We start from the raw sequence: 21,546 nt of genomic DNA on the forward strand, positions 1-21,546 counted from the left end.
TGAATTTACATAAACTGTGTCAAATTTATTTGTCTCCATCGTCACACCTCGGAATGAATTTTGCTTATGAGAACACTTGTGTACGCTTTTGCATGTATTTAATCAAGAGTTTCTTTTGTAATAAAAATGAAAACACAATTTAGTTTCAAAATCAAACTTTTCCACACATTTCTTAATAGGAATGTCATATTGTAAATACCATACACATGTGGTCAAATTACAGAAAGAAAACACAATCTTAAAATCAACAATCTTTAAAGTACTTTTGGTCAAAATAACAAAGTTCTGATAACATACTCTGATATATTTCTTCTGTTTTTTATGAAATCAATTGTCATGGCCTATACAATGAAACAAATACTCTCCACTTGTTGTAATACAGTAGCTTAAAAACATAAACACCCACACACAGGATAGTGTAGATATCAAGGAGTCACAAAGTGGTACAGTACATGGACAGAGGAAGGCATTTCTGTGATATAACACTTGACAGGTAATGTGTAAAACATGATATGACAGTGAAAGAGAGGAGGTACCAAAGCAGCGGTTTATTTTCATGAGTGATGTAGTTTTTCTGTCCCAGTCACAGCGCAAGCCGTAACTCTGCTCTGGACTACAGCAGCAAATGGTAAACGGGGGAAACTGTAACATCCTCACACACAGTTACTGTACTTCTGCACTTGTTCCCGGATCTCGTCCCGCACCACGGTGGCGTTCTCCTTCAGCCCGTCCAGCTCCATGCGCTGCCTCTGCATCCGCTGCTCGTTGCTCTTGAACTTTTTCTCCAGCTCTGCGACCACAGGGAGTGAACACAGAGGTCACAATGGGTAACAGCAGGGGGATCACTACAGGTGGATGCCATCATCAACACTTGTCTTTGGTATTAAGCTATAGAAAGTAACCCTGCAGCTGATTTAATGTGTCCCTGTATATCCCTGTATATATATCCCTGTGCCTTATCCCCCCCCCCCCCCCGGTGAACTCTTTGACAAGAACTGGGCACAAGCAAAGTTTGATGCATGTTGCTTGGATTGAGATAAATAGATGTAAAAATGGGGTCACGACCAAGCTGATGCCTCATTTTGCTCGTGAAGGTCAGAGTTATTGATATGTTGATTGACAGCGAGACACTCCAGTCGCTTTGTGAGCAAGCAAAGCCTCACTTAAATAGAGGGCGGGATGCTGACATTGTGGTGAGAAATACACTATAACAACATGACCATGTCTCTGAAATATAGCCTGTGAATTTGAATAAATGAACGAAAGAGTAAATGAAGAAATAAACCAATGATTTGTATAAATGCAGCTTGTTTCTTCATAACTTCATGATGAGTCGGGGGGGACGTAAATTAATTAATTACCTGAGGAGCTATACAAGTGATCAAAATTTGATATATTACCGACTGAAATCTGTTGGTTGTAAAAGGCCTAAATCGTCACTGTTACAAAGCTGCATTTCCCCGTCACCGTGAGGTTTTGAGATCCTTGTTTTTTGTGGAGAACACTCGTGTGCTTTTTGCAATAATACACTCACTATTATGTCCCCCCCCAATGAAAAGATTGAACACTAAGAGCAGCTTCATGTACTCACTCCTGAGCTGTTCTATTCCCTTGCTGGCTTTGTTGAGGAGGTCTTCTGCCTCCTTCTTGATGTCCATGGCCTTCTGGTTGATGCTGTTCAGACCTCCGGAGTCCCCACCAAGAGAGTCCACCTTCATCTGCAGCTCATGGTACCGTTTCTCTGTGTCATTGAGGCTCTGGGAGACGACACAATATTAGTTAGTTATGAGTTGACTTTATTTACTGTAAAAAAACAAAAACATTTAATTTACTGGTGTTGTCCACAGTGTTTGCTTCCTTTCATGCATTTTCGGACAAAAATAAAAAAAACAAAGTTGCCGCCCACACACTCACCTGCTCCAGTGAGGATGCTAGGTGTGTAGCATTGTTAGCCAGTGCTTTAGCATCCTTTGCCATCTCTCTGTTCTGCTCCGTCTTGTTCCTCAGGGCTTCCACCCCTAAGGAGAGGTTGTTTAAACGCATCATGACATCCATCTGCTTATCCTCCAGCTGTGTCAGCCTCACATCCACCTAGGAGGGAATGAGACATAAAAAAGTTACAAATTAAGATGGAGAAATATGTAGTATTTTGATGTTGGAAAGACAAAAAAAACCCTTATAATAAAGTGCTCTACAGGCAGGTGGAAGTAAGGAGAATATGTGAAAACCTACAGTTTTACACATTAGTAGTTATCACACACACAAACACACGGACAACTTTCAAGCGTGCTGTACCTCAGCTGTAGCATTCCTCGTGCTGTTCAGGTTGCTGTGGGCCTCCTTCAGGGCCGCTCTTGCTTTCTCTATGGCCTTCTCAGACACATCCAACGCCTGCTTGGTATTATTAGCTGTATCCTTCACTCCCTCTGCTCGGCTCCTGCACAATGCCAACCAGAAATTAGACGTATAGTCCTCAGTAATGAGTATATGTTGTAGTCGGTGTAGGAAATAAGATTGAATTTAATTAAAGGTATCTATGCAGCATTTAAACACTAACACAAAGTCACTGCCACTTTAAAACCACTGTAAGCAAACAAGACAAGGAAAAATACCATAATTCAAAATCTATGCTACAAAGGGGAAAAACAGAAAAAGGAGCTGCAGCAATCTTGGAGTGTGAGTGTGTGTGTGTGTGTGTTTTGGATATTCTGGTTGCATTGTGTAAGTTTGACCAGTGCATTATTATCACCTGTGACGATGCAAGAAGCACAGCCTTAAAGCGTTGGCCATCCTGCTCCTCCTGACAGTAAGCAAGATGGTTTGTGGGAAATGTGGTCTTCAGTTTAAAAAAAACAGTACTTACTTTGCATCTTTAGCTTTGTCGAGCAGCTCCTTGGCTTTGCTGATGTGCTGCGAGGTTTGGTTGACGATCCCCTCGATGTTGGTGAGGTTGGAAATTCTGTCCTTTATCTGCATGACCATTTTGTCCAGAGTGGTCCTGTTGACTGGCAGGGAGATCGACAAGACCTGCAGAGCCACCTTCTCTATGCTCTCTGGATCTGCTCCCTCCTCTGGACAGCAAAAGGGAGGAAGGAGAGAAAATAAATGCAAAATGTAGAAACAAAGCCCACAGCAGAAATCTGGCTGCAGTTGAACTTAAGTTGGACTTTTAAGGTGACACAACCAGTTAAAACTACATCTACATACCAGTGAGGAAGTCTCTGATCTTCTTAATGAAATCTTTGAGCTTTTTGTTGTTGTTTTCAAAGTGGTCCTTCTTCTTCTGGGCTTTCTCCAGTGTGTTCATCGCCTGGTTCTTCACATCCTGTGTCAGAGAGGCTATATCCTGGAGCTGGACACAGGGAACCGAGATGTCAAGTCAACAGAGAAACTTTATCCTTTATAGTCTCCAGTCATGTCAGATAAGAGGATACACCATCACTCTGTCCAAACTCTCGGCACCTTTCTCGCCACGCTCTGCAGGTCCTCATTGGCAGCGTCCAGACTGTCGCTGACGTTCCTGGCGTGACTCAGTGCTGCGACAGAAGCGCTCACTGTCCCGTTGCACCCCTCTCCTCCACATACACGATTGCCCTGATCGTCACGGCAACCGGCACCGCCACATCGGCTGTCTGAGCAACTGCCATTGGCGCTGGCATTGCTGTGACCACCACATACCTGGAGGGTGCAATAAAATACATGGAATAAGAAAATGAATAGAAATACATTCAGAAATGAATTAAAACAAAGTGGAAACTACTGTCAGCTACTGAAAGTAACTTACACTTTTATAGTCAGAAACATTTTCCACAACAAGCTGGGACTAATAATTCGCGCATAGTTCTATGAAGTCAAATCAAACTAAGTTTAAGGGCAGTAAAATACTGATGAATTATTTATGCTATTAAAAATTTACAGCATATCAATCATATCATAAGTGAGACATACGGCTTGCGTATTATTTGTTTGTGTATTTCTGCGTTTCTTCACCAATAATGTTAGACGGAGCCTATGTCATGAATGTATTTGCATTATTAGACTCACGAGAAATATCTGTAAGTAATATATGTAAGCTATGCAATGTAACGATATTTAATCAACTACAGACTAAGCCTAAAGAAGAAGTATCAGCTGTATTGTGAAAAATAAGTTACACACTGTTTGTGGAGGGGGGTTGTTCCTTGTATGTATCCTATGTGTGACATTTGCTTTTGTATTTACTGTCCACTTGTGTGGATCTGTTTTCATGTGCTATCTATTTGACCCCCTCCACCACTGATGAGGAAGACCAGTGCTGGGGCTTTTGGTCATGAGGGACTCATGGGTGTCAGATTCCCCAAACAGTGATAGGCTACATCCAGGGTTGGTCACTAAACTCGACGTGGTGCAATGGAACTGCTTTGATGACTTGTGGCCACTAGATGTCACTGTGGGACGCAAAAATATCACAAACAAGAGCATTGTCTCGTCATAAAACTATTCAAATTGAACAAATCAGTTCTGTAGTGCATGACAGGATAACTGTCTAAACTCCCATGATTAAAAACACATTGACGACAACAAAAGCTTCCATGTGCAAAAAAGAAACACTATTTCTGGACAGTCTAATGCATTTTGGTCAGTCTTCTGTTCAACATAGGCTGCTGTCATTATTGATAAACCTGACAGTAAAGATTAGTATCTATCATTAACAGTAGTCCTCTGACAAAATGACATAAAAACATTAAAATTGAACTCAAATGTAAATTTTTAATTGCTTTAAATGTTGAGAACAGAAGCGTTTTTTGGGGTTTTGGATACATTTTTAGATTATCAGATATATATTAGATTATCCACCTCAAGATGAAAACGGGAAAAAAAAGAAAATTGAAATTTTGTCCATTTTCCAGAGGAACAATTGAATGGATGGATGATAAACAGACATAATACAAATTGCAGGAATGTTTTCAACAGTAGATGAATACTGCACACACTGTGCGAGATAATTACATGGACAAATGAAGGAAATGATAAATGCAACACTGCCTACCTTGTGACTGAGGTGATGGGCCTTCTTATCCAGGTCGTGGGCTTTCTGCTGCAGCTCGTTTAATGATTTGTTCTGAGCAGCCACAGTGCGGAGGAACTTGTCTTTACTGGCATCCAGCAGGTCTCCAGTGAGAGCGCGGGTTGCTTTGGACTGTTCCACAGGACTGGAAGGACCGAACACTGAAGAGTTGCACTTCTCCTCAGCCTTCACTGACTCCCGATAGTGCTTCTTCACTTTCTCAAACTGATCTGTGAGGAATCAGGAGCAGGAGTTTTATATACAATTGTTTTTTTTGTTATTGTTTTCACAACATTTTGCAGCAGCTTGATTTGTATCACACATATTTTTAATGTCTACTTATGCCGTGTTTACAGAAATCTGAGGGGAGTTCTGAACTCTACTCACACATGATGTTTTTCAAAGCTTTACCGACTTGATTGAGTTTGCTACCTGCAAATCCTGAGGTGAGGTAGTCATCCAGCAGGTGTTGTTTGTGAGCCACAGTGGTGTTGATGTCCCTCAGCTCTCTCTCTAGGTCACTCAATGTGCGTCTCAGGGCCGCTTCTTCTCCTGCTGTTGTATTTAGCTCTCGGGTGACGGCCATCAGACGCCCATCGGTCAGGGCGATCTCAGCCCTGCAACACACAGATCAGGGTATTTTATATAATATCTCAGCAGATGGTGTCAGGTAAATCATCCTAACCCTCAATCAACATCCAAACACTACGAATCATCACCTGAGGTCATCGATGCTCTGTCCAATCAGCTGGTGGATCCTGTCACTGTCCTCCGCACTGATCAGATCCTGCACTTGCTTCAGCTTCCTCTCTAGCTCTTTGATGCGGGTGTCCCCGACTCCTGGCGTGACCCCGCTTTCCAGGATGTTCTGCACGGAGTATTGGATGTGTTCCAGGTCCCTTTTAATCTGGCACACCGCATCGTCCCACAGCTGGAAGCACGGATGACACTGGACACACTTGGGGAAGACGCCAGTGAAGCCGCGAGCGCATTCATCGCAGTGCTTCCCTGCTGCTCCCTCCCGGCACTCGCACGCTCCCGTTATTCGGTCACACTGGGCCATCTCTGAGCCCAGCAGATGGCAGTTACACTCTGAATGGAAGGAAGACACAGGAGGGGAAGACACGACTAAATTGAACATGATAACATTATAATCTGAAGGTTTTACTATATCATTAATGGAAAAGGAGTCAGACGAACCTCATGGGAAATGACAAAGAGATGTTACAAGATAACACTGATGGGGGGGGGGGGGGTGGAGCAGCAGGTCACGGCATGTTTTTCAGTCGTCCATTTTACACGTGTTTGATGGAACACATACGCTCCTACACAGGCCACGTAGCGGCTTGTGTTTTACTTGTGCGTAAAAGCGCATTTTTAGGCTTCAAATCTATTTTCTTCAGTTTTGCTTTATGTTACTACAGTGTGTTGGGCTCTCCAGGTGACCTACACTCAATACTGTGCCTGAACGCATCCTGTGGACATGATGGAAGACTGCTGCTGCTGCTGCTGCTGCTCACGCTACGCCTCCTGAGTGGACACAGTCAGTAAATCTGGCCTTTCTCAGCTCAGAGTTCAGTCACATTGAACTGATCGTGAGGCAAACGAGGCAGGATCAATTCACAAAATGTGTCTTGTCCCCTTTTAATTGAAAAGAATAGAAAGTGGATTTTGGTGCGTTTGAACATGACACACTGATGGACTGTTTTATAGCTTCACTAAATGTTTCTGCATAATTTCTGCTCTAAATTGAGAACTAAATAAAAAATGTGAGCCGCCACGCAAAGTAAAGTATGCCCATTCCTGTTCACAAGTGATATTTATTCTATAGTATTTGTGACAAGGTGAGTTACCTTGACACTGCACCTGTGGATCTCCCCAGTGGAGCTGCTCACACTCAGTGCACTGTTTACCTCCAAATCCTGGGCGACAGTGACACTGGCCTGTGAACTGCAGAGGACAGAGGGAGACTGATTGACAAACACTGCAAGACAGACAGATAAGAATACAAACTTATACTTCTTGTCTTTGCGTTATCCACTCTCAGGCTTTCCAAGGCCTTCGTGCTTCCTCACCATGTTGCAGTGAGTTCCCAGGGCGTGTTGTGGGTCGCAGCCGCAGAGCTCGCAGCCTCGGTCCTGACCGTAGTTCCAGTGGTTAGGAGCACACTGGTCACAGTTATGGCCGGCCACGTTCTCCCTGCATGGGCAGGCACCAGTCTGCCGGTCACAGTGACACTGTCCATCACTGCAAGCAGACTGGACGGTGCCAGCAGTCACACAGGTGCAGCCTGGGAAGAGAAACATATATTCAATGCACAGATAGAGAGAAGACAGTAAGTTTCTACTCAGTGTCTGTATGTTCCACAGCACTAAAATGACAAAATTAATCCTTTAAGAAAACTTTGTGGTTAAGACATACTGTTTATACATACAATGAAACATTTTTTTGTCTTTAAACTTCAACGCTGAGAAACTAGTTGGTCATCATATTTGTCATACAGTCATATCCAAGTCAACAAAATAAAATCAATAAAATCAGCTTCAGCCCATTCAAGAAACCAAACATTGGGGGGGGGGGCAAGATAACAAAATCAATCTGAGCTGGTTACAACTGAAAAAAAATAAACAATGCATAAAGATGTATTTCTATCTGCCATCATTACTCACGTCTGCAGTCGTGGGCCAAAGCGTTGCCATAGTAACCATGTTGACAGTGGGCACAGGACGGGCCGTCTGTGTGGTACAGGCACTTGAGGCACTGGCCGGTCCTGGGGTCACATGACTCAGTGTCCTGGGTGTCGATATTGCCGTTGCACTTGCACGGGAGGCACTGCCCACCCGGTTGCTCTGGGTTGCCATAGTAACCAGGAGCACACTGGTCACAGCGGGGCCCTTGGGGAGAAAAGGGAGAATATGATAAGACAATTAGCTTTAAAGCTGCTGTTCACTGATGTGAGACTTCAGCAGGGGGTGGGTAGTGTGATAGCTCACCAGTGAAACCTTGTCTGCAGTTACAAATGATCTGGTCAGAGGTGTGGTCAGCTTGACAGGAGTGGCCGTTAAAGTGATCCGAGCCGGGGTTACCAGGGCAGGGGCACGGCCGACAGTGCTCCCCTGAACCAAGCACCGGGTTTCCAAAGAACCCATCCACACAACTGGGACCAATAAGGGAGACATTTACCATCAGTCTGACAACCAGGGACAAAGTGAAGTAAAGTCTGACAGTCTGAGGGGTCCTTACCGTTCACAGAGGTGTCCTGCTGTGTAGTCCCTGCAGTCTCCACACTCCCCGGTGCGGGGGTCACAGATGTCTGCGTGGCCGTTACACTGACAGGGGCTGCAGCTGGGGAAGCCCCACTGGCCTGGTTGGCAGTCTGAGCACTGACGCCCGGTGGCTCCCTGCCTGCACTGGCACTGGCCTGTAACTGGGTCACACTGGTGGCTCAATGAGCCCTCTGAGTGGCAGTCACAGGCTGAACGAGAGGAGGCATTTAAAGGGTTAATCACTGTGTTTCTATTGACAATCCCTTTTGTGCTTCTTACTGGAATCAGGAAAACAACATATAATGAGTTATTCAAATGATTCTTTTCTTCTTGGAAAGGGGGCATGTGCACAAGGTTTTTCTTTCAACATGAAACATTATGACACATAATCATACAACAATGTGTCTATTTCCTTAGAGCCAAACACTGCAGCTCTATAGTCAAGGTCAATGGTTTGTGCAAATGTGTGATTAAATATTACTTAACATCTAAGAGATAAAACAAACACGTATGGTAAAATGTTCATGGACTGCATTCATATAGTGATTTTCAACATTAACCCATTCACATACACCAATGTGTAAGGCAGAGATGCCATGCATGGCGCTGGTTTTGGGAGCAGTGTCTTGAACAGGAAGGACACATTGATACACGGACAGGAGGACAAGCGATCAAATCACCAAACCCTGGGATTACGTCCTGAGCCACAGCTGCCCCCAGTCATCAAAATTCTGTTTTCACATTTTGTATTGGTATCTGATTCGGCAGCATCAGTTTGAATTCTAACGGGGGCTGGGGGAAAGTAGAAATTAACTTGAATGTTTTACCTGTACAATGTCAATGTTGTGACTGCTCTATATTTTTATTGTAGACTAAAACAATTTGCTCTTTTGGCTTGAAATTGCATGAGTCAATCTGACTTCTCTTGGATATTGGAAATGGGATGTTAATGTCAAAAGTAGAGGACTGGCCGATTATTTTCCTCACCTTTCACCTCAAAAAACTGTTTTGCCGACTTACAGTAGCTTACTTACTAACAGAAATAAATTATCTGAACAAAACAAACAAACAAAAGAACAAAAACAACAAAGAAGTCGGACAAGCACGGATTACACCTGACACAATTACCCAGCCATCACTGGGCTTGAACAACTGTACTAGTCACACATGGGCGTTCTGTGACAAGAGTGTCACTGTGAGTGGAAAGAATAAAGCCTCTGACCAGCTTGGTCAGTGAATTGAAGTCAGGTGTCGTGTCTGGTGTAGCTATGTGCAGCACAACTGTTGTCCTCAAAGTTGATGTGTTAGAAGCAGGAAAATTGGGCAAGCGTAAGGATTTGAGCGAGTTTGACAAGGGCCAAATTGTGATGGCTAGATGACTGGGTCAGAGCATCTCCAAAACTGCAGCTCTTGTGGGGTGTTCCCGGTCTGCAGTGGTCAGTATCTATCAAAAGTGGTCCAAGGAAGGAACAGTGGTGAACCGGCGACAGGGTCATGGGCGGCCAAGGCTTATTGATGCACGTGGGGAGCGAAGGCTGGCCCGGGTGGTCCGATCCAACAGACGAGCTACTGTAGCTCAAATTGCCAAAGAAGTTAATGCTGGTTCTGATAGAAAGGTGTCAGAATACACAGTGCATCGCAGTTTGATGCGTATGGGGCTGCATAGCCGCAGACGAGTTAGGGTGCCCATGCTGACCCCTGTCCACCGCCGAAAACGCCAACAATGGGCACGTGAGCATCAGAACTGGACCACAGAGCAATGGAAGAAGGTGGCCTGGTCTGATGAATCACGTTTTCTTTTACATCACGTGGATGGCCGGGTGCGTGTGCGTCGCTTACCTGGGGAACACATGGCACCAGGATGCACTATGGGAAGAAGGCAAGCCGGCGGAGGCAGTGTGATGCTTTGGGCAATGTTCTGCTGGGAAACCTTGGGTCCTGCCATCCATGTGGATGTTACTTTGACCACCTACCTAAGCATTGTTGCAGACCATGTACACCCTTTCTTGGAAACGATATTCCCTGATGGCTGTGGCCTCTTTCAGCAGGATAATGCGCCCCACCACAAAGCAAAAATGGTTCAGGAATGGTTTGAGGAGGAACAACGAATTTGAGGTGTTGACTTCGCCTCCAAATTCCCCAGATCTCAATCTAATTGAGCATCTGTGGAATGTGCTGGACAAACAAGTCCGATCCATAGAGGCCCCACCTCGCAACTTATAGGACTTAACCTCCTAAGACCTGGCATCCACATGCGTGGACATCACATTTTGGGTTATACCATAATACTTAATTCTGCTTATATGGAAATTCAAAATTGTCCCCTAATGCGGAACCACATCATGTCAACAGATGATGCTTAGTTTTTATACTTATCAGGTCCCAATAAGCCCAAATAGCAAAGAGAAATTAAGATAGAGCTTGGGTCTTAGGAGGTTAAAGGATCTGCTGCTAACATCTTGGTGCCAGATACCACAGCACACCTTCAGGGGTCTAGTGGAGTCCATGCCTTGACGGGTCAGGGCTCTTTTGGCAGCAAAAGGGGGACCAACCCAATATTAGGCAGGTGGTCATAATGTCATGCCTGATTGGTGTATGTACAGCGAGCCATTCTGTTTGAGACGCTGCGGCGGATTCAAATGATGCCCTCAGCTTTGTGCTGGGACAGCATGCTCAGGCATCGTGTCATATAATTAATGCAATTCATTTCAGAACCTAGTTTACAGAATGTCTTAAGGCTTTTTTTAACAAAGGACGTCAGCAACAACATTTTCATTTAGCTTTGGGTTAAGGGACAGATGGTGTTGGGTAAAGGTGTTATCATGTGACAGACTCACCAGTACAGCCATTCACTCCAAAGCCGTAGGTTCCTGGGGCACACTGGTCACAGAGTCGACCCATCACGTTGGGTTTACAACGACACTGACCTCCCACCTTATCACACTCACCACTGAGGGAGCCCTGAGGGTCGCACTGACAGGCTGGACACAACAGATATACCAAAAAAGACCAGAAAGAAAATGTCAGCCATTTATTATCATTTAAAAATAAACCAAGGATTTGAACTGTCAGTGTGTTTGTTTCTGTTTCTACTCACGCAGAGCTCCATCATGAATGATGGATGAAATGCTACAGATGAGTTTGGAGCACATCTCAGCCAGCGCGGGCATCGGCGTGATCATAAAGGAATCCAGACACATGTAGCGAATCATCTCGTCCCGCCGCTGCTCTGCCTCCGGTTCGTTACCTTGGAAACCAGGAAGCTCAGTGTATTTAGGGATCAGAACCAGCTATTGGGGACAAAAAAAACAAAGGTTAAAAAAGGAAAAAGATTATACTGTACTTATAGCAATGCATGTAAATTGGCTGGGATTATGAGCCAGGGAGGAAATATTGATCACAAGAAGGTCGTTTCAGAAAATGATAGTGACTACAACAGAGGACAGTTAAATACTGAACAACCAAAATCTGTTTCATGTTTAAAGAAATTACTTTAAAGGGAAGTATATTTACTTGTTTGCATTTGCATTTATATTTTCCCACCACTAGGGGGAACCTCATAGGTGAAGCCCTGAGCAACATGCTGTCAAGTCAAGGTGATCTCAGTTTCCATGGCCACTGCTACTTTTCAAGCAGGCATAAAGGTGGATAATGAGGATGGCGGGCGGTGTTGGCTCACCGAGTCAATAAGAATGAAGGCAGTAAGATGTCTGTGTGTGACCCCGTGGCGCTGGAACCTGATTGCAACCACATAACGGTTACTGGGCTCGAAACAGAACGGCCTTGGCATCTGGATGTATCTGGAAAAACGCAATACATACAAAAGCACTTAAATAGATAAATTAATACATATATATTCATACATGCCATAGTTTGTCTGACTCTACTCCTATCTCTTTTCTCTTTTCCTTTTCCACTCTCTCTCGGTTTCCTTCCGCTAACGGGCTCAATGTCATCTCACTGTACATTCATTTCCTGTGGAAAGAGGAACTATTCATGACGCCCTACGAAGTGACAAGTACTAGATCTCACTCACAAGGCTTTTGATGACTTCTGTGAAACGCTGACCAATCAGCGGTGGCTACAGTTATTTATGGACCAATGTTCCCCCCGGGGATCAGTAGAGTATTTCTGATTCTGATTCATAACTGCACACGACTGAGTCCCCCAGAATGATTTTTCCTGCTGTTAAAACCTGAACGACTGTGTTAGGTAAGTAAAACTTCTTGTCATGTCATGTCAGTATTTGTGATATTTGTGGTGACTCCATCCACTCTCCTCTACCTGTGTTTGGCTTCCACCACTCGGTCTGTGTTTTGGGCTCACTTTGTTAATTGGTTTTGGCTGATGGACCAACCACAGAAGAGAACGGAAGGCAAGCTACGGTCCGCTGAGAAAGCCAGATCCGGGAAGGGCCTGACCTCTTAGTTCCAGATGAGTTCAGACACTGAAAGGCTTTTCAGCAGGTTGAAAGTAAACAGTCTTAGTGTAAGGCTTTCCTTGTTTTTTTATCCTATATCCTATTTTTGCTTGCTTGATTTCTCTACGGGGATAAAGGGATAATTAACACTTAATGTAGTCTGATCTGTAGTAATCTGTCTAATGTGTTGACCATGCAACAGTGAAATAAGCTTTTCATATCAACAGATCAATATGAGGTAAATATCGCGCTGTAATCCTTTAATTTCAGGGGGTCGTAAATGTAAATATAACTCAGGAAAAAAACATACAAATGATAAGCTGAGAACTAAAAATATCTGAACTACAAAACTTTCACTCTCAGTAATGTCATTAGGTATGACAAAGGTGGGGTAAGGTGAAAATATGGGAGGGAAAGTGGAGGGAGTGCAATGTATGGTAACAAGAGTCTAAAGCCACGGTAGCGGCTCTGTGAGGCTGTACTGAGGCACAGCAGTGCTTTGAGCTAAATGCTAATGTCAGCATGCTAACAAGCTCACAGTAACAATATTAACATGCTGTTGTTTAGCAGGTGTAGAGTTTACCATGTCCGCCATGTTAGTTCAGTGTGTTAGCATGTTAACATTAGTCAATTAGCACTAAGCGCAACGTATAGCTGATGAATGTCATAAAGCGAAGCATTGGACAGATACAAATTTTAAACTGACAAAGAGTTAAAGGACCACTTAAGTTATTACGATTCATCCTGTGGGGAACATAAATGTCTGATTCATGTTCATTCTGTAGCTAGCAGGTACTGTGGACAGTCAAATTCCATGTATTATATTTTTGTATAGTTCTCTAAATATCAGTAGGTCTGGCGGTCAATATCTCTCAGTCGTTTTTAAAAAGCAAGAGTCATGTTAGGAAACAAGAGAGCAAATCAAGGATGAAAAAAAGTTGATCCTTCATCCCACCTCCTCCCTCAGACCCCTTAAATGTCTCTACACTGGTCTCCATGCCTTATCAAATATTCTCGTCCTTCCTGCAATGTTAAATCCAAACCTCTCCAAATGGAGGATCTCGCCCAGTTCTTTCTTATATTGATGGCACACTATTACCTCAATTATCTTTGATCCTTTAAAGATAGAGGGGGAAAAAAATAAACTCAATGGACCTGGACCAGGTGTATGGGCTTAGATATACAATCTCTCTGCCGTTTCTGTACTGCTTTCTGCTCGTCTTCAACAGGTATCTGATTTTTCCCACTCTAGACTTCAGCAAACAAAGCTCCTGCCTTCCTTTCATATTACTGTCCCTGATTCTTACACAGGCCTTCCGGTATGTTTGCCCTCCTATCAGTGAATCAATAGTAAAACATACTGCAGAGGGTGCAGTGAAATGAGAATACAAATACAGGCCTAACTCATACAAGCCAGGGCAGGTTTAAGTGATAACAGTGTAATGATGCAATTCTTCCTGAGCTATAAAACAACAAACAAACCATACGGGATACCAGCACAAATCTTAAGTGACTTGAACAAACATCCTGGCTGCAGTGGCACCTCTCTCACACAAACACACACTTTTATATATTCAGGTTGTGGTACCTGTTGCGGTGCGGCAGGGTCACTGTGTAGAGCTGTTCAGTTGGTAGGAGGTTTCCACACCGGAGACTGGACGGCAGCAGTACAGATGTAATACTAACTATAGCCTCCCAGTCCTCTGTGGACTACACACACACACACACACACACACACACACACACAAGGCTTGGTTCAAAAGACCTTCATTAATTAGTAACAAAAGAGTAGTTTTACATCAATAAAAACACACACACACACACCTCAGGCTCATAGCGGATCATGATGTCGTACTCCATGGCGTAAGGGATGTTGTCGATAGTGAACACCAGGCCGGCACCATCTTTGACGCGGGCAAAACCAGGTCCTGTCCACGACACCATGTGGCTGGGAGTGTGCTCTCTGTGAACGGTCCTCACATCCGGCTGAGAGAGACAGACGGATCACCAAAGAACATTTCAGAGGCAAATATTGTACTTTTACAAGTAGATATATGTTAGGGGTCACAAGTCAAAAAGGTTAAAACCACTAATCTACATTGCTTTTTGTCCAAACCATGAATGAAATCAGTGAATCAATCGAAGCAAATATCCTACTGTTTGCTGAAGCTGGCGGATACGTCTCAGTGCTGCCCGATGTTGCTGTGAGTTGGTAATGCGACGGTGACGCCGGTGCCTCCTCAGCTGGTTGCTGAGGTGCTGAACACAGTCAGTCTCTGCCTGAGGACGAACTTTTCCCTGAGAGGAGAGGAGAATGTTCATGCTTGTGTCGATCATACTTTTACTTTTACAACTTTTTACAACTACACTTACAACCTACAGGGGTTAATCCTGCACAGCTTTCTCATTCCAAAACTGAAAATGACCACTCAGAGCAGAAAGAGCCGTGCTGTGCTGAAATTGCCGGAGTGTGACAGACAGAAACAAAGAATGTGATGGTGAGAGTGTGTTTTTCTGTGTGTGTGTGTGTGTGTGTGTGTGTGTGTGTGTGTGTGTGCGTGTGTTATATGTGTTAGTAAGTGTGTGTGCCGTGCAGCAATTAGTTGTGACAGGTTGGTATCTGTGCTACTGTGGAGTTGGAATTCTGCACAGAAATGCAGGACTTTGACTGTATCCTGCATATTCTGTACCTCTTTGTTGTCCTTTTCCATGAACACTCAATTTCCATCCAGAGCCAGTTAAGCACGACATGTTCACCCCCTAAAGACAACAGCCTCATATGTCAAAGACGCAGCTCCTCTTGCTTAGTGTTTTGCACTGTTGCCTTTATCTCATAACCTTCTTAAGTCAATACTTTGCCTTTTTTTCCACATTCCTGTCGCGGTGATGTTGTAAGTGTGGACTGTCTCAGCTTGCCCAAAGGGCTGAATGGGGAAGTGGAGGGGGCAGGGGGTCTGCTTAGAGTGGGGAGGACGGAGGTGGATGCAGGGTGGTGACGGACACAGACAGAGACAGTAAAGAATGCGAGGAAGCGGGTAGACAGAGAGGATAGAGACAGCGATGTACGACTGATAGGTAGGTAAGATGAGTCCATGACAGCAGGAACAGGCCTGTCACAGTGGCTGTCTTCTTGCTGTAACAGGTTGGATGTTACACGAAAACAACGTTACGGCTCTTATTGAGGGGAATGTGCAATATCTTGGCGTGTATGTGTTGGTGTTTATAGATCTGTGTGTGATACTGTGTGTTTGCTGTACTTTGAATCATATCAGCTGTCGCTAATTAACAGTAATTCCAAGAGTTAACATAATAACAAGCCAAAATAAAAGTTGTCAGTTGTCTGGTCTAAGTGCTCTCTGTAAGCCGGTCAAAGATTGTTTGAACTGCCACTCTGTAACACCACTGTACAATCGCCTCTATTAAAACCATCAGCTGATCAAATAAAAGACAACTGTGACTGTTCTGCAGTAAAAAGTGTATATTTTTGGATGTCTTTGTGTCTGATTCTAATAAGCCTTCAAACTGATCTCTCCCTCTTTTGATGGAGGTCTACTTTAAGTCTTAATTATTGTGACCTGAAATGTGAATTAGTGAGCTACACTGAACAGTGCGCTCACCGGCAGTGCGGAGTCACCAGGGGAGTGTCCAGCGGCATCTTCAGCCTCGTATTTGTAGTAGTCCAGCGGGGCACAGAAATACCCAGGCTGGACTTCTGAACACTGTCGACCAATTAGATGCCTCCTGCAGTCACACTGGCCGTTCTCCATCATGCACCTTCAGTGACAGACAGAGACAAACTTTAAATGCCAATTGAATCTGATCTTGACCTTTTCTTCTTTCTCTCTCTACCTCTTTGTCGTCTTCACTCATGAACAGTCTCAGCCTCACTGAAAATCTGTACTGTACCTGTTGTTGAAGGCTCCACCAAAGTCACAGTCACATGGTCTGCAGCCGGCCAGGTCGTTACTGAGCCCCCAGTATTCAGGCTACGGGGAGAGAAATAAACCTCAAAACCAGGATGCACAGTGATATATCTATATATCTCTGCACAGCGTCTGACGATCTGTTGTCCTTGTACAGCTTGCACAGTTGTTACTGTGTACTATGTCCCTTCATCAAAGACACCAAGATATCTATTTCTCTTGACACAATTGCTTTCAATTGTTATACAATATTTAAAAACATTACATTCAACAGCCAAACAGCCTAACCTAACGTTTCTCTGTTTAGTAATGCTAATCAACAGCAACATGATCTTTTGGTATGAAACCAAAAGTTGTTACTAACCAGACACTGGTTGCAGTAGCGACCAGTGACATATCTTTTGCAGGAGCAGTCCCCACTGATCTGGTCGCAAGGAGCTCCCATCATGATGATGCCACGAGGGTCACAGTTGCAAGCTGATGGAGACACACGCACACAAAGAATAAGATAGTGGTCGATGAAACCATCTTCATCGCTGCACAAACACACACGCACAGATACGTACGCTGACAACCCAGTGGGTCGTTCTGGCTGAGTCCGTAATAACCTTCCTTGCAGTCGTCGCAGCGCGTGCCTTTGACATTGGCTTTGCAGCGACACTGTCCTGTGATCATCCCCATGTTCAGGTCGGTGTGACTGTCACACACTCCTCCCTCCAGTGATCCGACTGGGTCACAGTCACAAGCTGGCGGTCAGAAGTCAGATGGAGAGAGTAAGTAAAGGAGAGGCCAAAACTAAAGGGCATAAATGGGAAACTTGCCTAGAGAACAAGAGCAATGGGGACATTTTTTTGAGAAGGTTTTATTTTCATGAAGATCAGCAAACAGATACTTAATAACGCTCATGTAATGAGCAATGAGTAATGCTTGTGCTTTTGTTTGTGTAGATCTTTGTGTAGAAAAGTGTTACTGGTTAAGGTGTTCATCTAGTGTCAGATGAATTTTAAACTCTTGTAACCTCAAAACTAAATGGAACATTCTGTCAAAGACGTCAGATAATTTCATTTGTTTTGAATGCAGTCTCAAGGATTTCCGGCATTTTCCTAACTTGAGGTTGATTGCCATTGACTGAGTGTTCAATGGCACAAATAAGAACATCCTTGAGATAACTGCACTTGCACAGGAAATTTTCCAAATGTTTCATGGACAATTTAGGGATTTTTCAATACTGACTTTCATCTAGATAACATTTGTTGTTCTATATCAGGGGTATTCCTCTAAAATTTGAAGAGGTCCAGTTAGAGAAAATTTCCTCAAGCAAAGGTCTGGAACATCATAATGTCTAACTTGCATTGTGATTTAGTGTGATATATATTGAAGTAGCCTAGTAGTTGAATCAACGTAATTAACAACTGACTGTCAAATCAAATAAAGAAAGTACAATTCATAAACATTTTGACAATATTTATTGTCACTTAACATTGACCTATACAGATATATAATACTGTAGATATGTATAATGCTCTTCTCTAATTAAGTAAAAGAAGGGCTGCATTTAAAAATAAAATAGAGAAAATAAATAAAATAGCTTTTGAAAAATTGTGCATCTTAAAATAAAGTGCTTAATTTTAGAAAAAAGTGTAGCAGCAGCTTGAGTTTCCCTTTTTCTTTACAGTCTTAACCAATTTCACAATAAATAATGTGTCTTCTCTCCCTCCTGCTCACTCGTCTCTCCGTCTTCTCTCCCTGTATTGTTCACTCGTCTTGTCATCTGTCACTCGCCTGTCACCTCTCTCGTCTGTCTGAGTCGCAATGTTTATCGCCTGGAATTCACAGATTTGATTGGCTGAGTAGCATCACGTGGGCTGGCGTAACTCGTATGCAACTGGTCTGTGAGTTTCCTGATCCGCTAAACCAATGCCGTCAAGACTAGAAAAGCTGCGCCGGTTAAAATAGAAGCGCCCCGTCAAAATTAAAAATCCCTTAGTAATTTATTGATTATAGGTCCGGGTCCGAATAGGACGGTGTCCGGGTCCGGACTTGGACCGCGGTCCGCCTGTTAGTGACCCATGTTCTATATCATGGCAGGAAAGAACAAAGGACTCACCAACACAAACTCTTGGGTCCCTGATATCCCTAACAGGGTCTTGGTAGAAGAAAGGTTTGCACATCTCACAGTTGCGTCCCATAGTGTTGTGAAGACAGTCGTCACACACTCCTCCGCTGATGTTGCCCGTGGCCAAATACACCGCCATGTCAAAGTGACATTGGTTTGAGTGGCCGTTACAGTTACACTCTGGAGAAACAAGGAAGAAATTGAACAAATAAAGACTAGTTACACGCACACAAACATCACCTTGACCACCACCATCCTGCTTAACACTTTCAAATTAGCAGACAGTTTAATGAGCCGTGGAAAAACTCCAGCAGGCTTTTCTGAAGGAAAGTGTTCTTCTACAGGAAGATAAGATTTAGAGTTCTCTTAAGATTAAGATACAGCAGTACATAAGCAGTATATTAATATCTGGAAGATTACTATACTGAACTTCAAATCTTAAGACATCCCAAATTTGTTTGCATCTCAATGCATGCTTTCAAGGGCAGACGATGTTGAATTTACATTTCAGGAGAGACTGAAACTCCTGTCAGTGTGCTTACTGTGTGCACAAAGTTATTTTACAAAACAATCACATAAAAAATGATTTATGAAATGATTGTGTGAGCCTTGTGTAAAATGACACACTGTGCATACACATGGGATGTTCGTTGTGGGGTGAGAATGGTGTTCCTTTTTGCAACTTTATGTAAATTGTGAAATTCAATAAAAAACTACATATCGCCTTTAGCAGCAACAGGCTTGTGTTCCCACCTCTGCAGCTGTGTGGGTTCTCCGCCTCAGCTGGTCTCCACGGCAGGTCATTGTGGAAATCTCGGCAGCGCTCACAGTTCAGGCCCTCTGTATTATGTTTGCATACACAGCGACCGTGGATCTGGCCAATCACGATGTAGCAAAATGAAAAGCAAAAAGGTCATTATCAATAATAATGGCATGGTAATGTGTACTGAACGAATCAGACAAGCTGAGGTTTTTATTATTTTCAAACAAACTGCTTTCTGCTCTTTCTGGTTAGTCCCACAACAGATGCGTTGATGATTACAGATAGCAGGATTGCAATAAATAGCCACTAGCTCACCATGCCGATCTCCCGGACGTCGACCCCTGGCACTGGGGCGCACTCGGAGGCGTGTCCGTAACAGAAGCAGCTCCCTCTGACCACCAGCTCATAGATGGCAAAGTAATATTTCTGTAGGACATCAGAGCGTCGATCCAGCAGGTCGTCTCCCAGAGTGTTCAGCTTGGTGAAGTTGATGCGCAGGTTGGTGATACGCAGAAGTTCTGTAAAGGAGAAAAACAGATTAATTAGGTTTGATTATGTATATTAGCCTCACTATTCAAAACGTACTATAGTATAATTTCTTTAAAAACAGTATTGTTCTAAGTACTTCTTGCAAAGAAGCTTTTTGTTCCATACCTAAATGCCCAAAGTTAGCATTTACTTTCAAACACTATAGATGTAGAGGTCGATGAAGAATTCTGAAGAAAAGTAATAAGAGCATAAGTCTCAATTTCAGTGCCTGAATTAAGAGGTTTTTCACATTTACTGTATAATAAAATACAGTAAATGTGAAATAATATCAAGGTGAAATTTTTAGAGGCACATTATGCAGTGCTGCTAATGACAATGTTAGAGTCAAAGTTAAACGTCTGCACTGACCTTGAATGTCCAAGCTGTAGGGGTCTTTCACATGAATGGCGGGATCCAAAACTTTATAAATTACCTTAAATACAGAACATGATTGTTCAGCTAGAGAAAGAGGCGAACCAAAAGCAGGCATACTGTGTAAAATGAACAATTTTCCAAAGCAGATCTGGGCTGGATCTTCAGCTTGAATACAACAATTACTATGAACAAATCAAAGTCACTTTCCTTCACAATCTTCAAACAGCACTTTTATCAAAATCTATTATTTTAGAAACAGTTAGATACGATTCACACTTCACCCATTCCTCCTATGATCTTCATACAAATTATTCTTTAAAGTTTTAATCCTTAATGTTTTCATGAAATAAAATTCCATTTTTGATACTATTTATGTCTGTGTTTTTCAGAAATGTTTCTAATTTGATCTCATCGAAGTCAGCCTCACTGTTTACTCACTGTTCACTATCCTGACGCTAAGTGACGCTAAGTTCCTGCTAATGCTAACCCAACATTTACTTCTGCTGCTGCCTCACATTAAAGGTCACATTTTTTTTATTGAGCTGTTAAATGAAGAGCTGCAGGCGACAGGCTGCACACCTCCAACTACTTGCACCGTGCACTGCATGAAATCATATCACCGTTGCTCATGGCAAGATGGAAAAAGGCTGATTATTGACTTCTTTATTAAAACAACATGAGTTTGTTTGTCCACACTGTAAACAGGTACACCAGCTGCTCCTCTGTTGTTTTACAATATTGCCAGCCTTATCTTTTGACACTGTCTTAACACTCTGTTCTCACAGTCTAACATGTCCCTACTATTACTGCTACCAGCACCTCTTCTACTTCTTACCTCTCCGTTAGTGGAGGGTTCGATGTCTGAGTAGCGTTCCTCGCAGATGATGTCGTTTATGTGGTGCAGGCCGTTGGCGGGGATGCTAGGAAAGGTCTTGGTACAGTTTGAAGCAAAGTAGCGGTAGGGGCGCCATGTGCGGCCGAAATCAGCCGAACGTTCGATGATCATAGCTGCAGGTCGGAAAGTCTGAGGAGGAAAAGAGAGGAAGAGAATTCAGTCCTTTAAGCTTCATCTGCTCCTTGTATTTTGGTGTTATGTGGCACCTGGGGA

The 21,546-nt window shown here is 43.4% G+C and overlaps 1 protein-coding gene across 1 annotated transcript in view; it reads right to left on the minus strand.

Annotated features, from left to right (window-relative positions):
- Positions 1-21,546, minus strand: part of lamb2l (laminin, beta 2-like) — a 47,947-nt gene continuing 26,401 nt past the window's right edge. The window contains exons 6-35 of the mRNA XM_070910788.1: positions 21,274-21,462; positions 20,433-20,496; positions 19,851-20,053; positions 19,526-19,646; positions 18,764-18,952; positions 17,223-17,402; positions 17,021-17,133; positions 16,640-16,719; positions 16,351-16,507; positions 14,891-15,031; positions 14,558-14,719; positions 14,322-14,443; positions 11,993-12,113; positions 11,411-11,603; positions 11,151-11,294; positions 8,291-8,522; positions 8,041-8,204; positions 7,717-7,941; positions 7,123-7,337; positions 6,901-6,997; positions 5,767-6,139; positions 5,480-5,664; positions 5,030-5,277; positions 3,463-3,678; positions 3,208-3,352; positions 2,864-3,071; positions 2,296-2,437; positions 1,915-2,091; positions 1,592-1,757; positions 1-790 (exon numbers count right to left, since the gene is read on the minus strand). Coding sequence (XP_070766889.1) covers positions 654-790; positions 1,592-1,757; positions 1,915-2,091; positions 2,296-2,437; positions 2,864-3,071; positions 3,208-3,352; positions 3,463-3,678; positions 5,030-5,277; positions 5,480-5,664; positions 5,767-6,139; positions 6,901-6,997; positions 7,123-7,337; positions 7,717-7,941; positions 8,041-8,204; positions 8,291-8,522; positions 11,151-11,294; positions 11,411-11,603; positions 11,993-12,113; positions 14,322-14,443; positions 14,558-14,719; positions 14,891-15,031; positions 16,351-16,507; positions 16,640-16,719; positions 17,021-17,133; positions 17,223-17,402; positions 18,764-18,952; positions 19,526-19,646; positions 19,851-20,053; positions 20,433-20,496; positions 21,274-21,462 — 5,109 coding nt within the window. The 3' untranslated portion in view covers positions 1-653. The remainder of the gene's footprint in view (positions 791-1,591; positions 1,758-1,914; positions 2,092-2,295; positions 2,438-2,863; positions 3,072-3,207; positions 3,353-3,462; positions 3,679-5,029; positions 5,278-5,479; positions 5,665-5,766; positions 6,140-6,900; positions 6,998-7,122; positions 7,338-7,716; positions 7,942-8,040; positions 8,205-8,290; positions 8,523-11,150; positions 11,295-11,410; positions 11,604-11,992; positions 12,114-14,321; positions 14,444-14,557; positions 14,720-14,890; positions 15,032-16,350; positions 16,508-16,639; positions 16,720-17,020; positions 17,134-17,222; positions 17,403-18,763; positions 18,953-19,525; positions 19,647-19,850; positions 20,054-20,432; positions 20,497-21,273; positions 21,463-21,546) is intronic.

The sequence above is a fragment of the Enoplosus armatus genome, chromosome 8, assembly GCF_043641665.1.
Source record: "Enoplosus armatus isolate fEnoArm2 chromosome 8, fEnoArm2.hap1, whole genome shotgun sequence".
Classification (NCBI taxonomy): Eukaryota; Metazoa; Chordata; class Actinopteri; order Centrarchiformes; family Enoplosidae; genus Enoplosus; species Enoplosus armatus.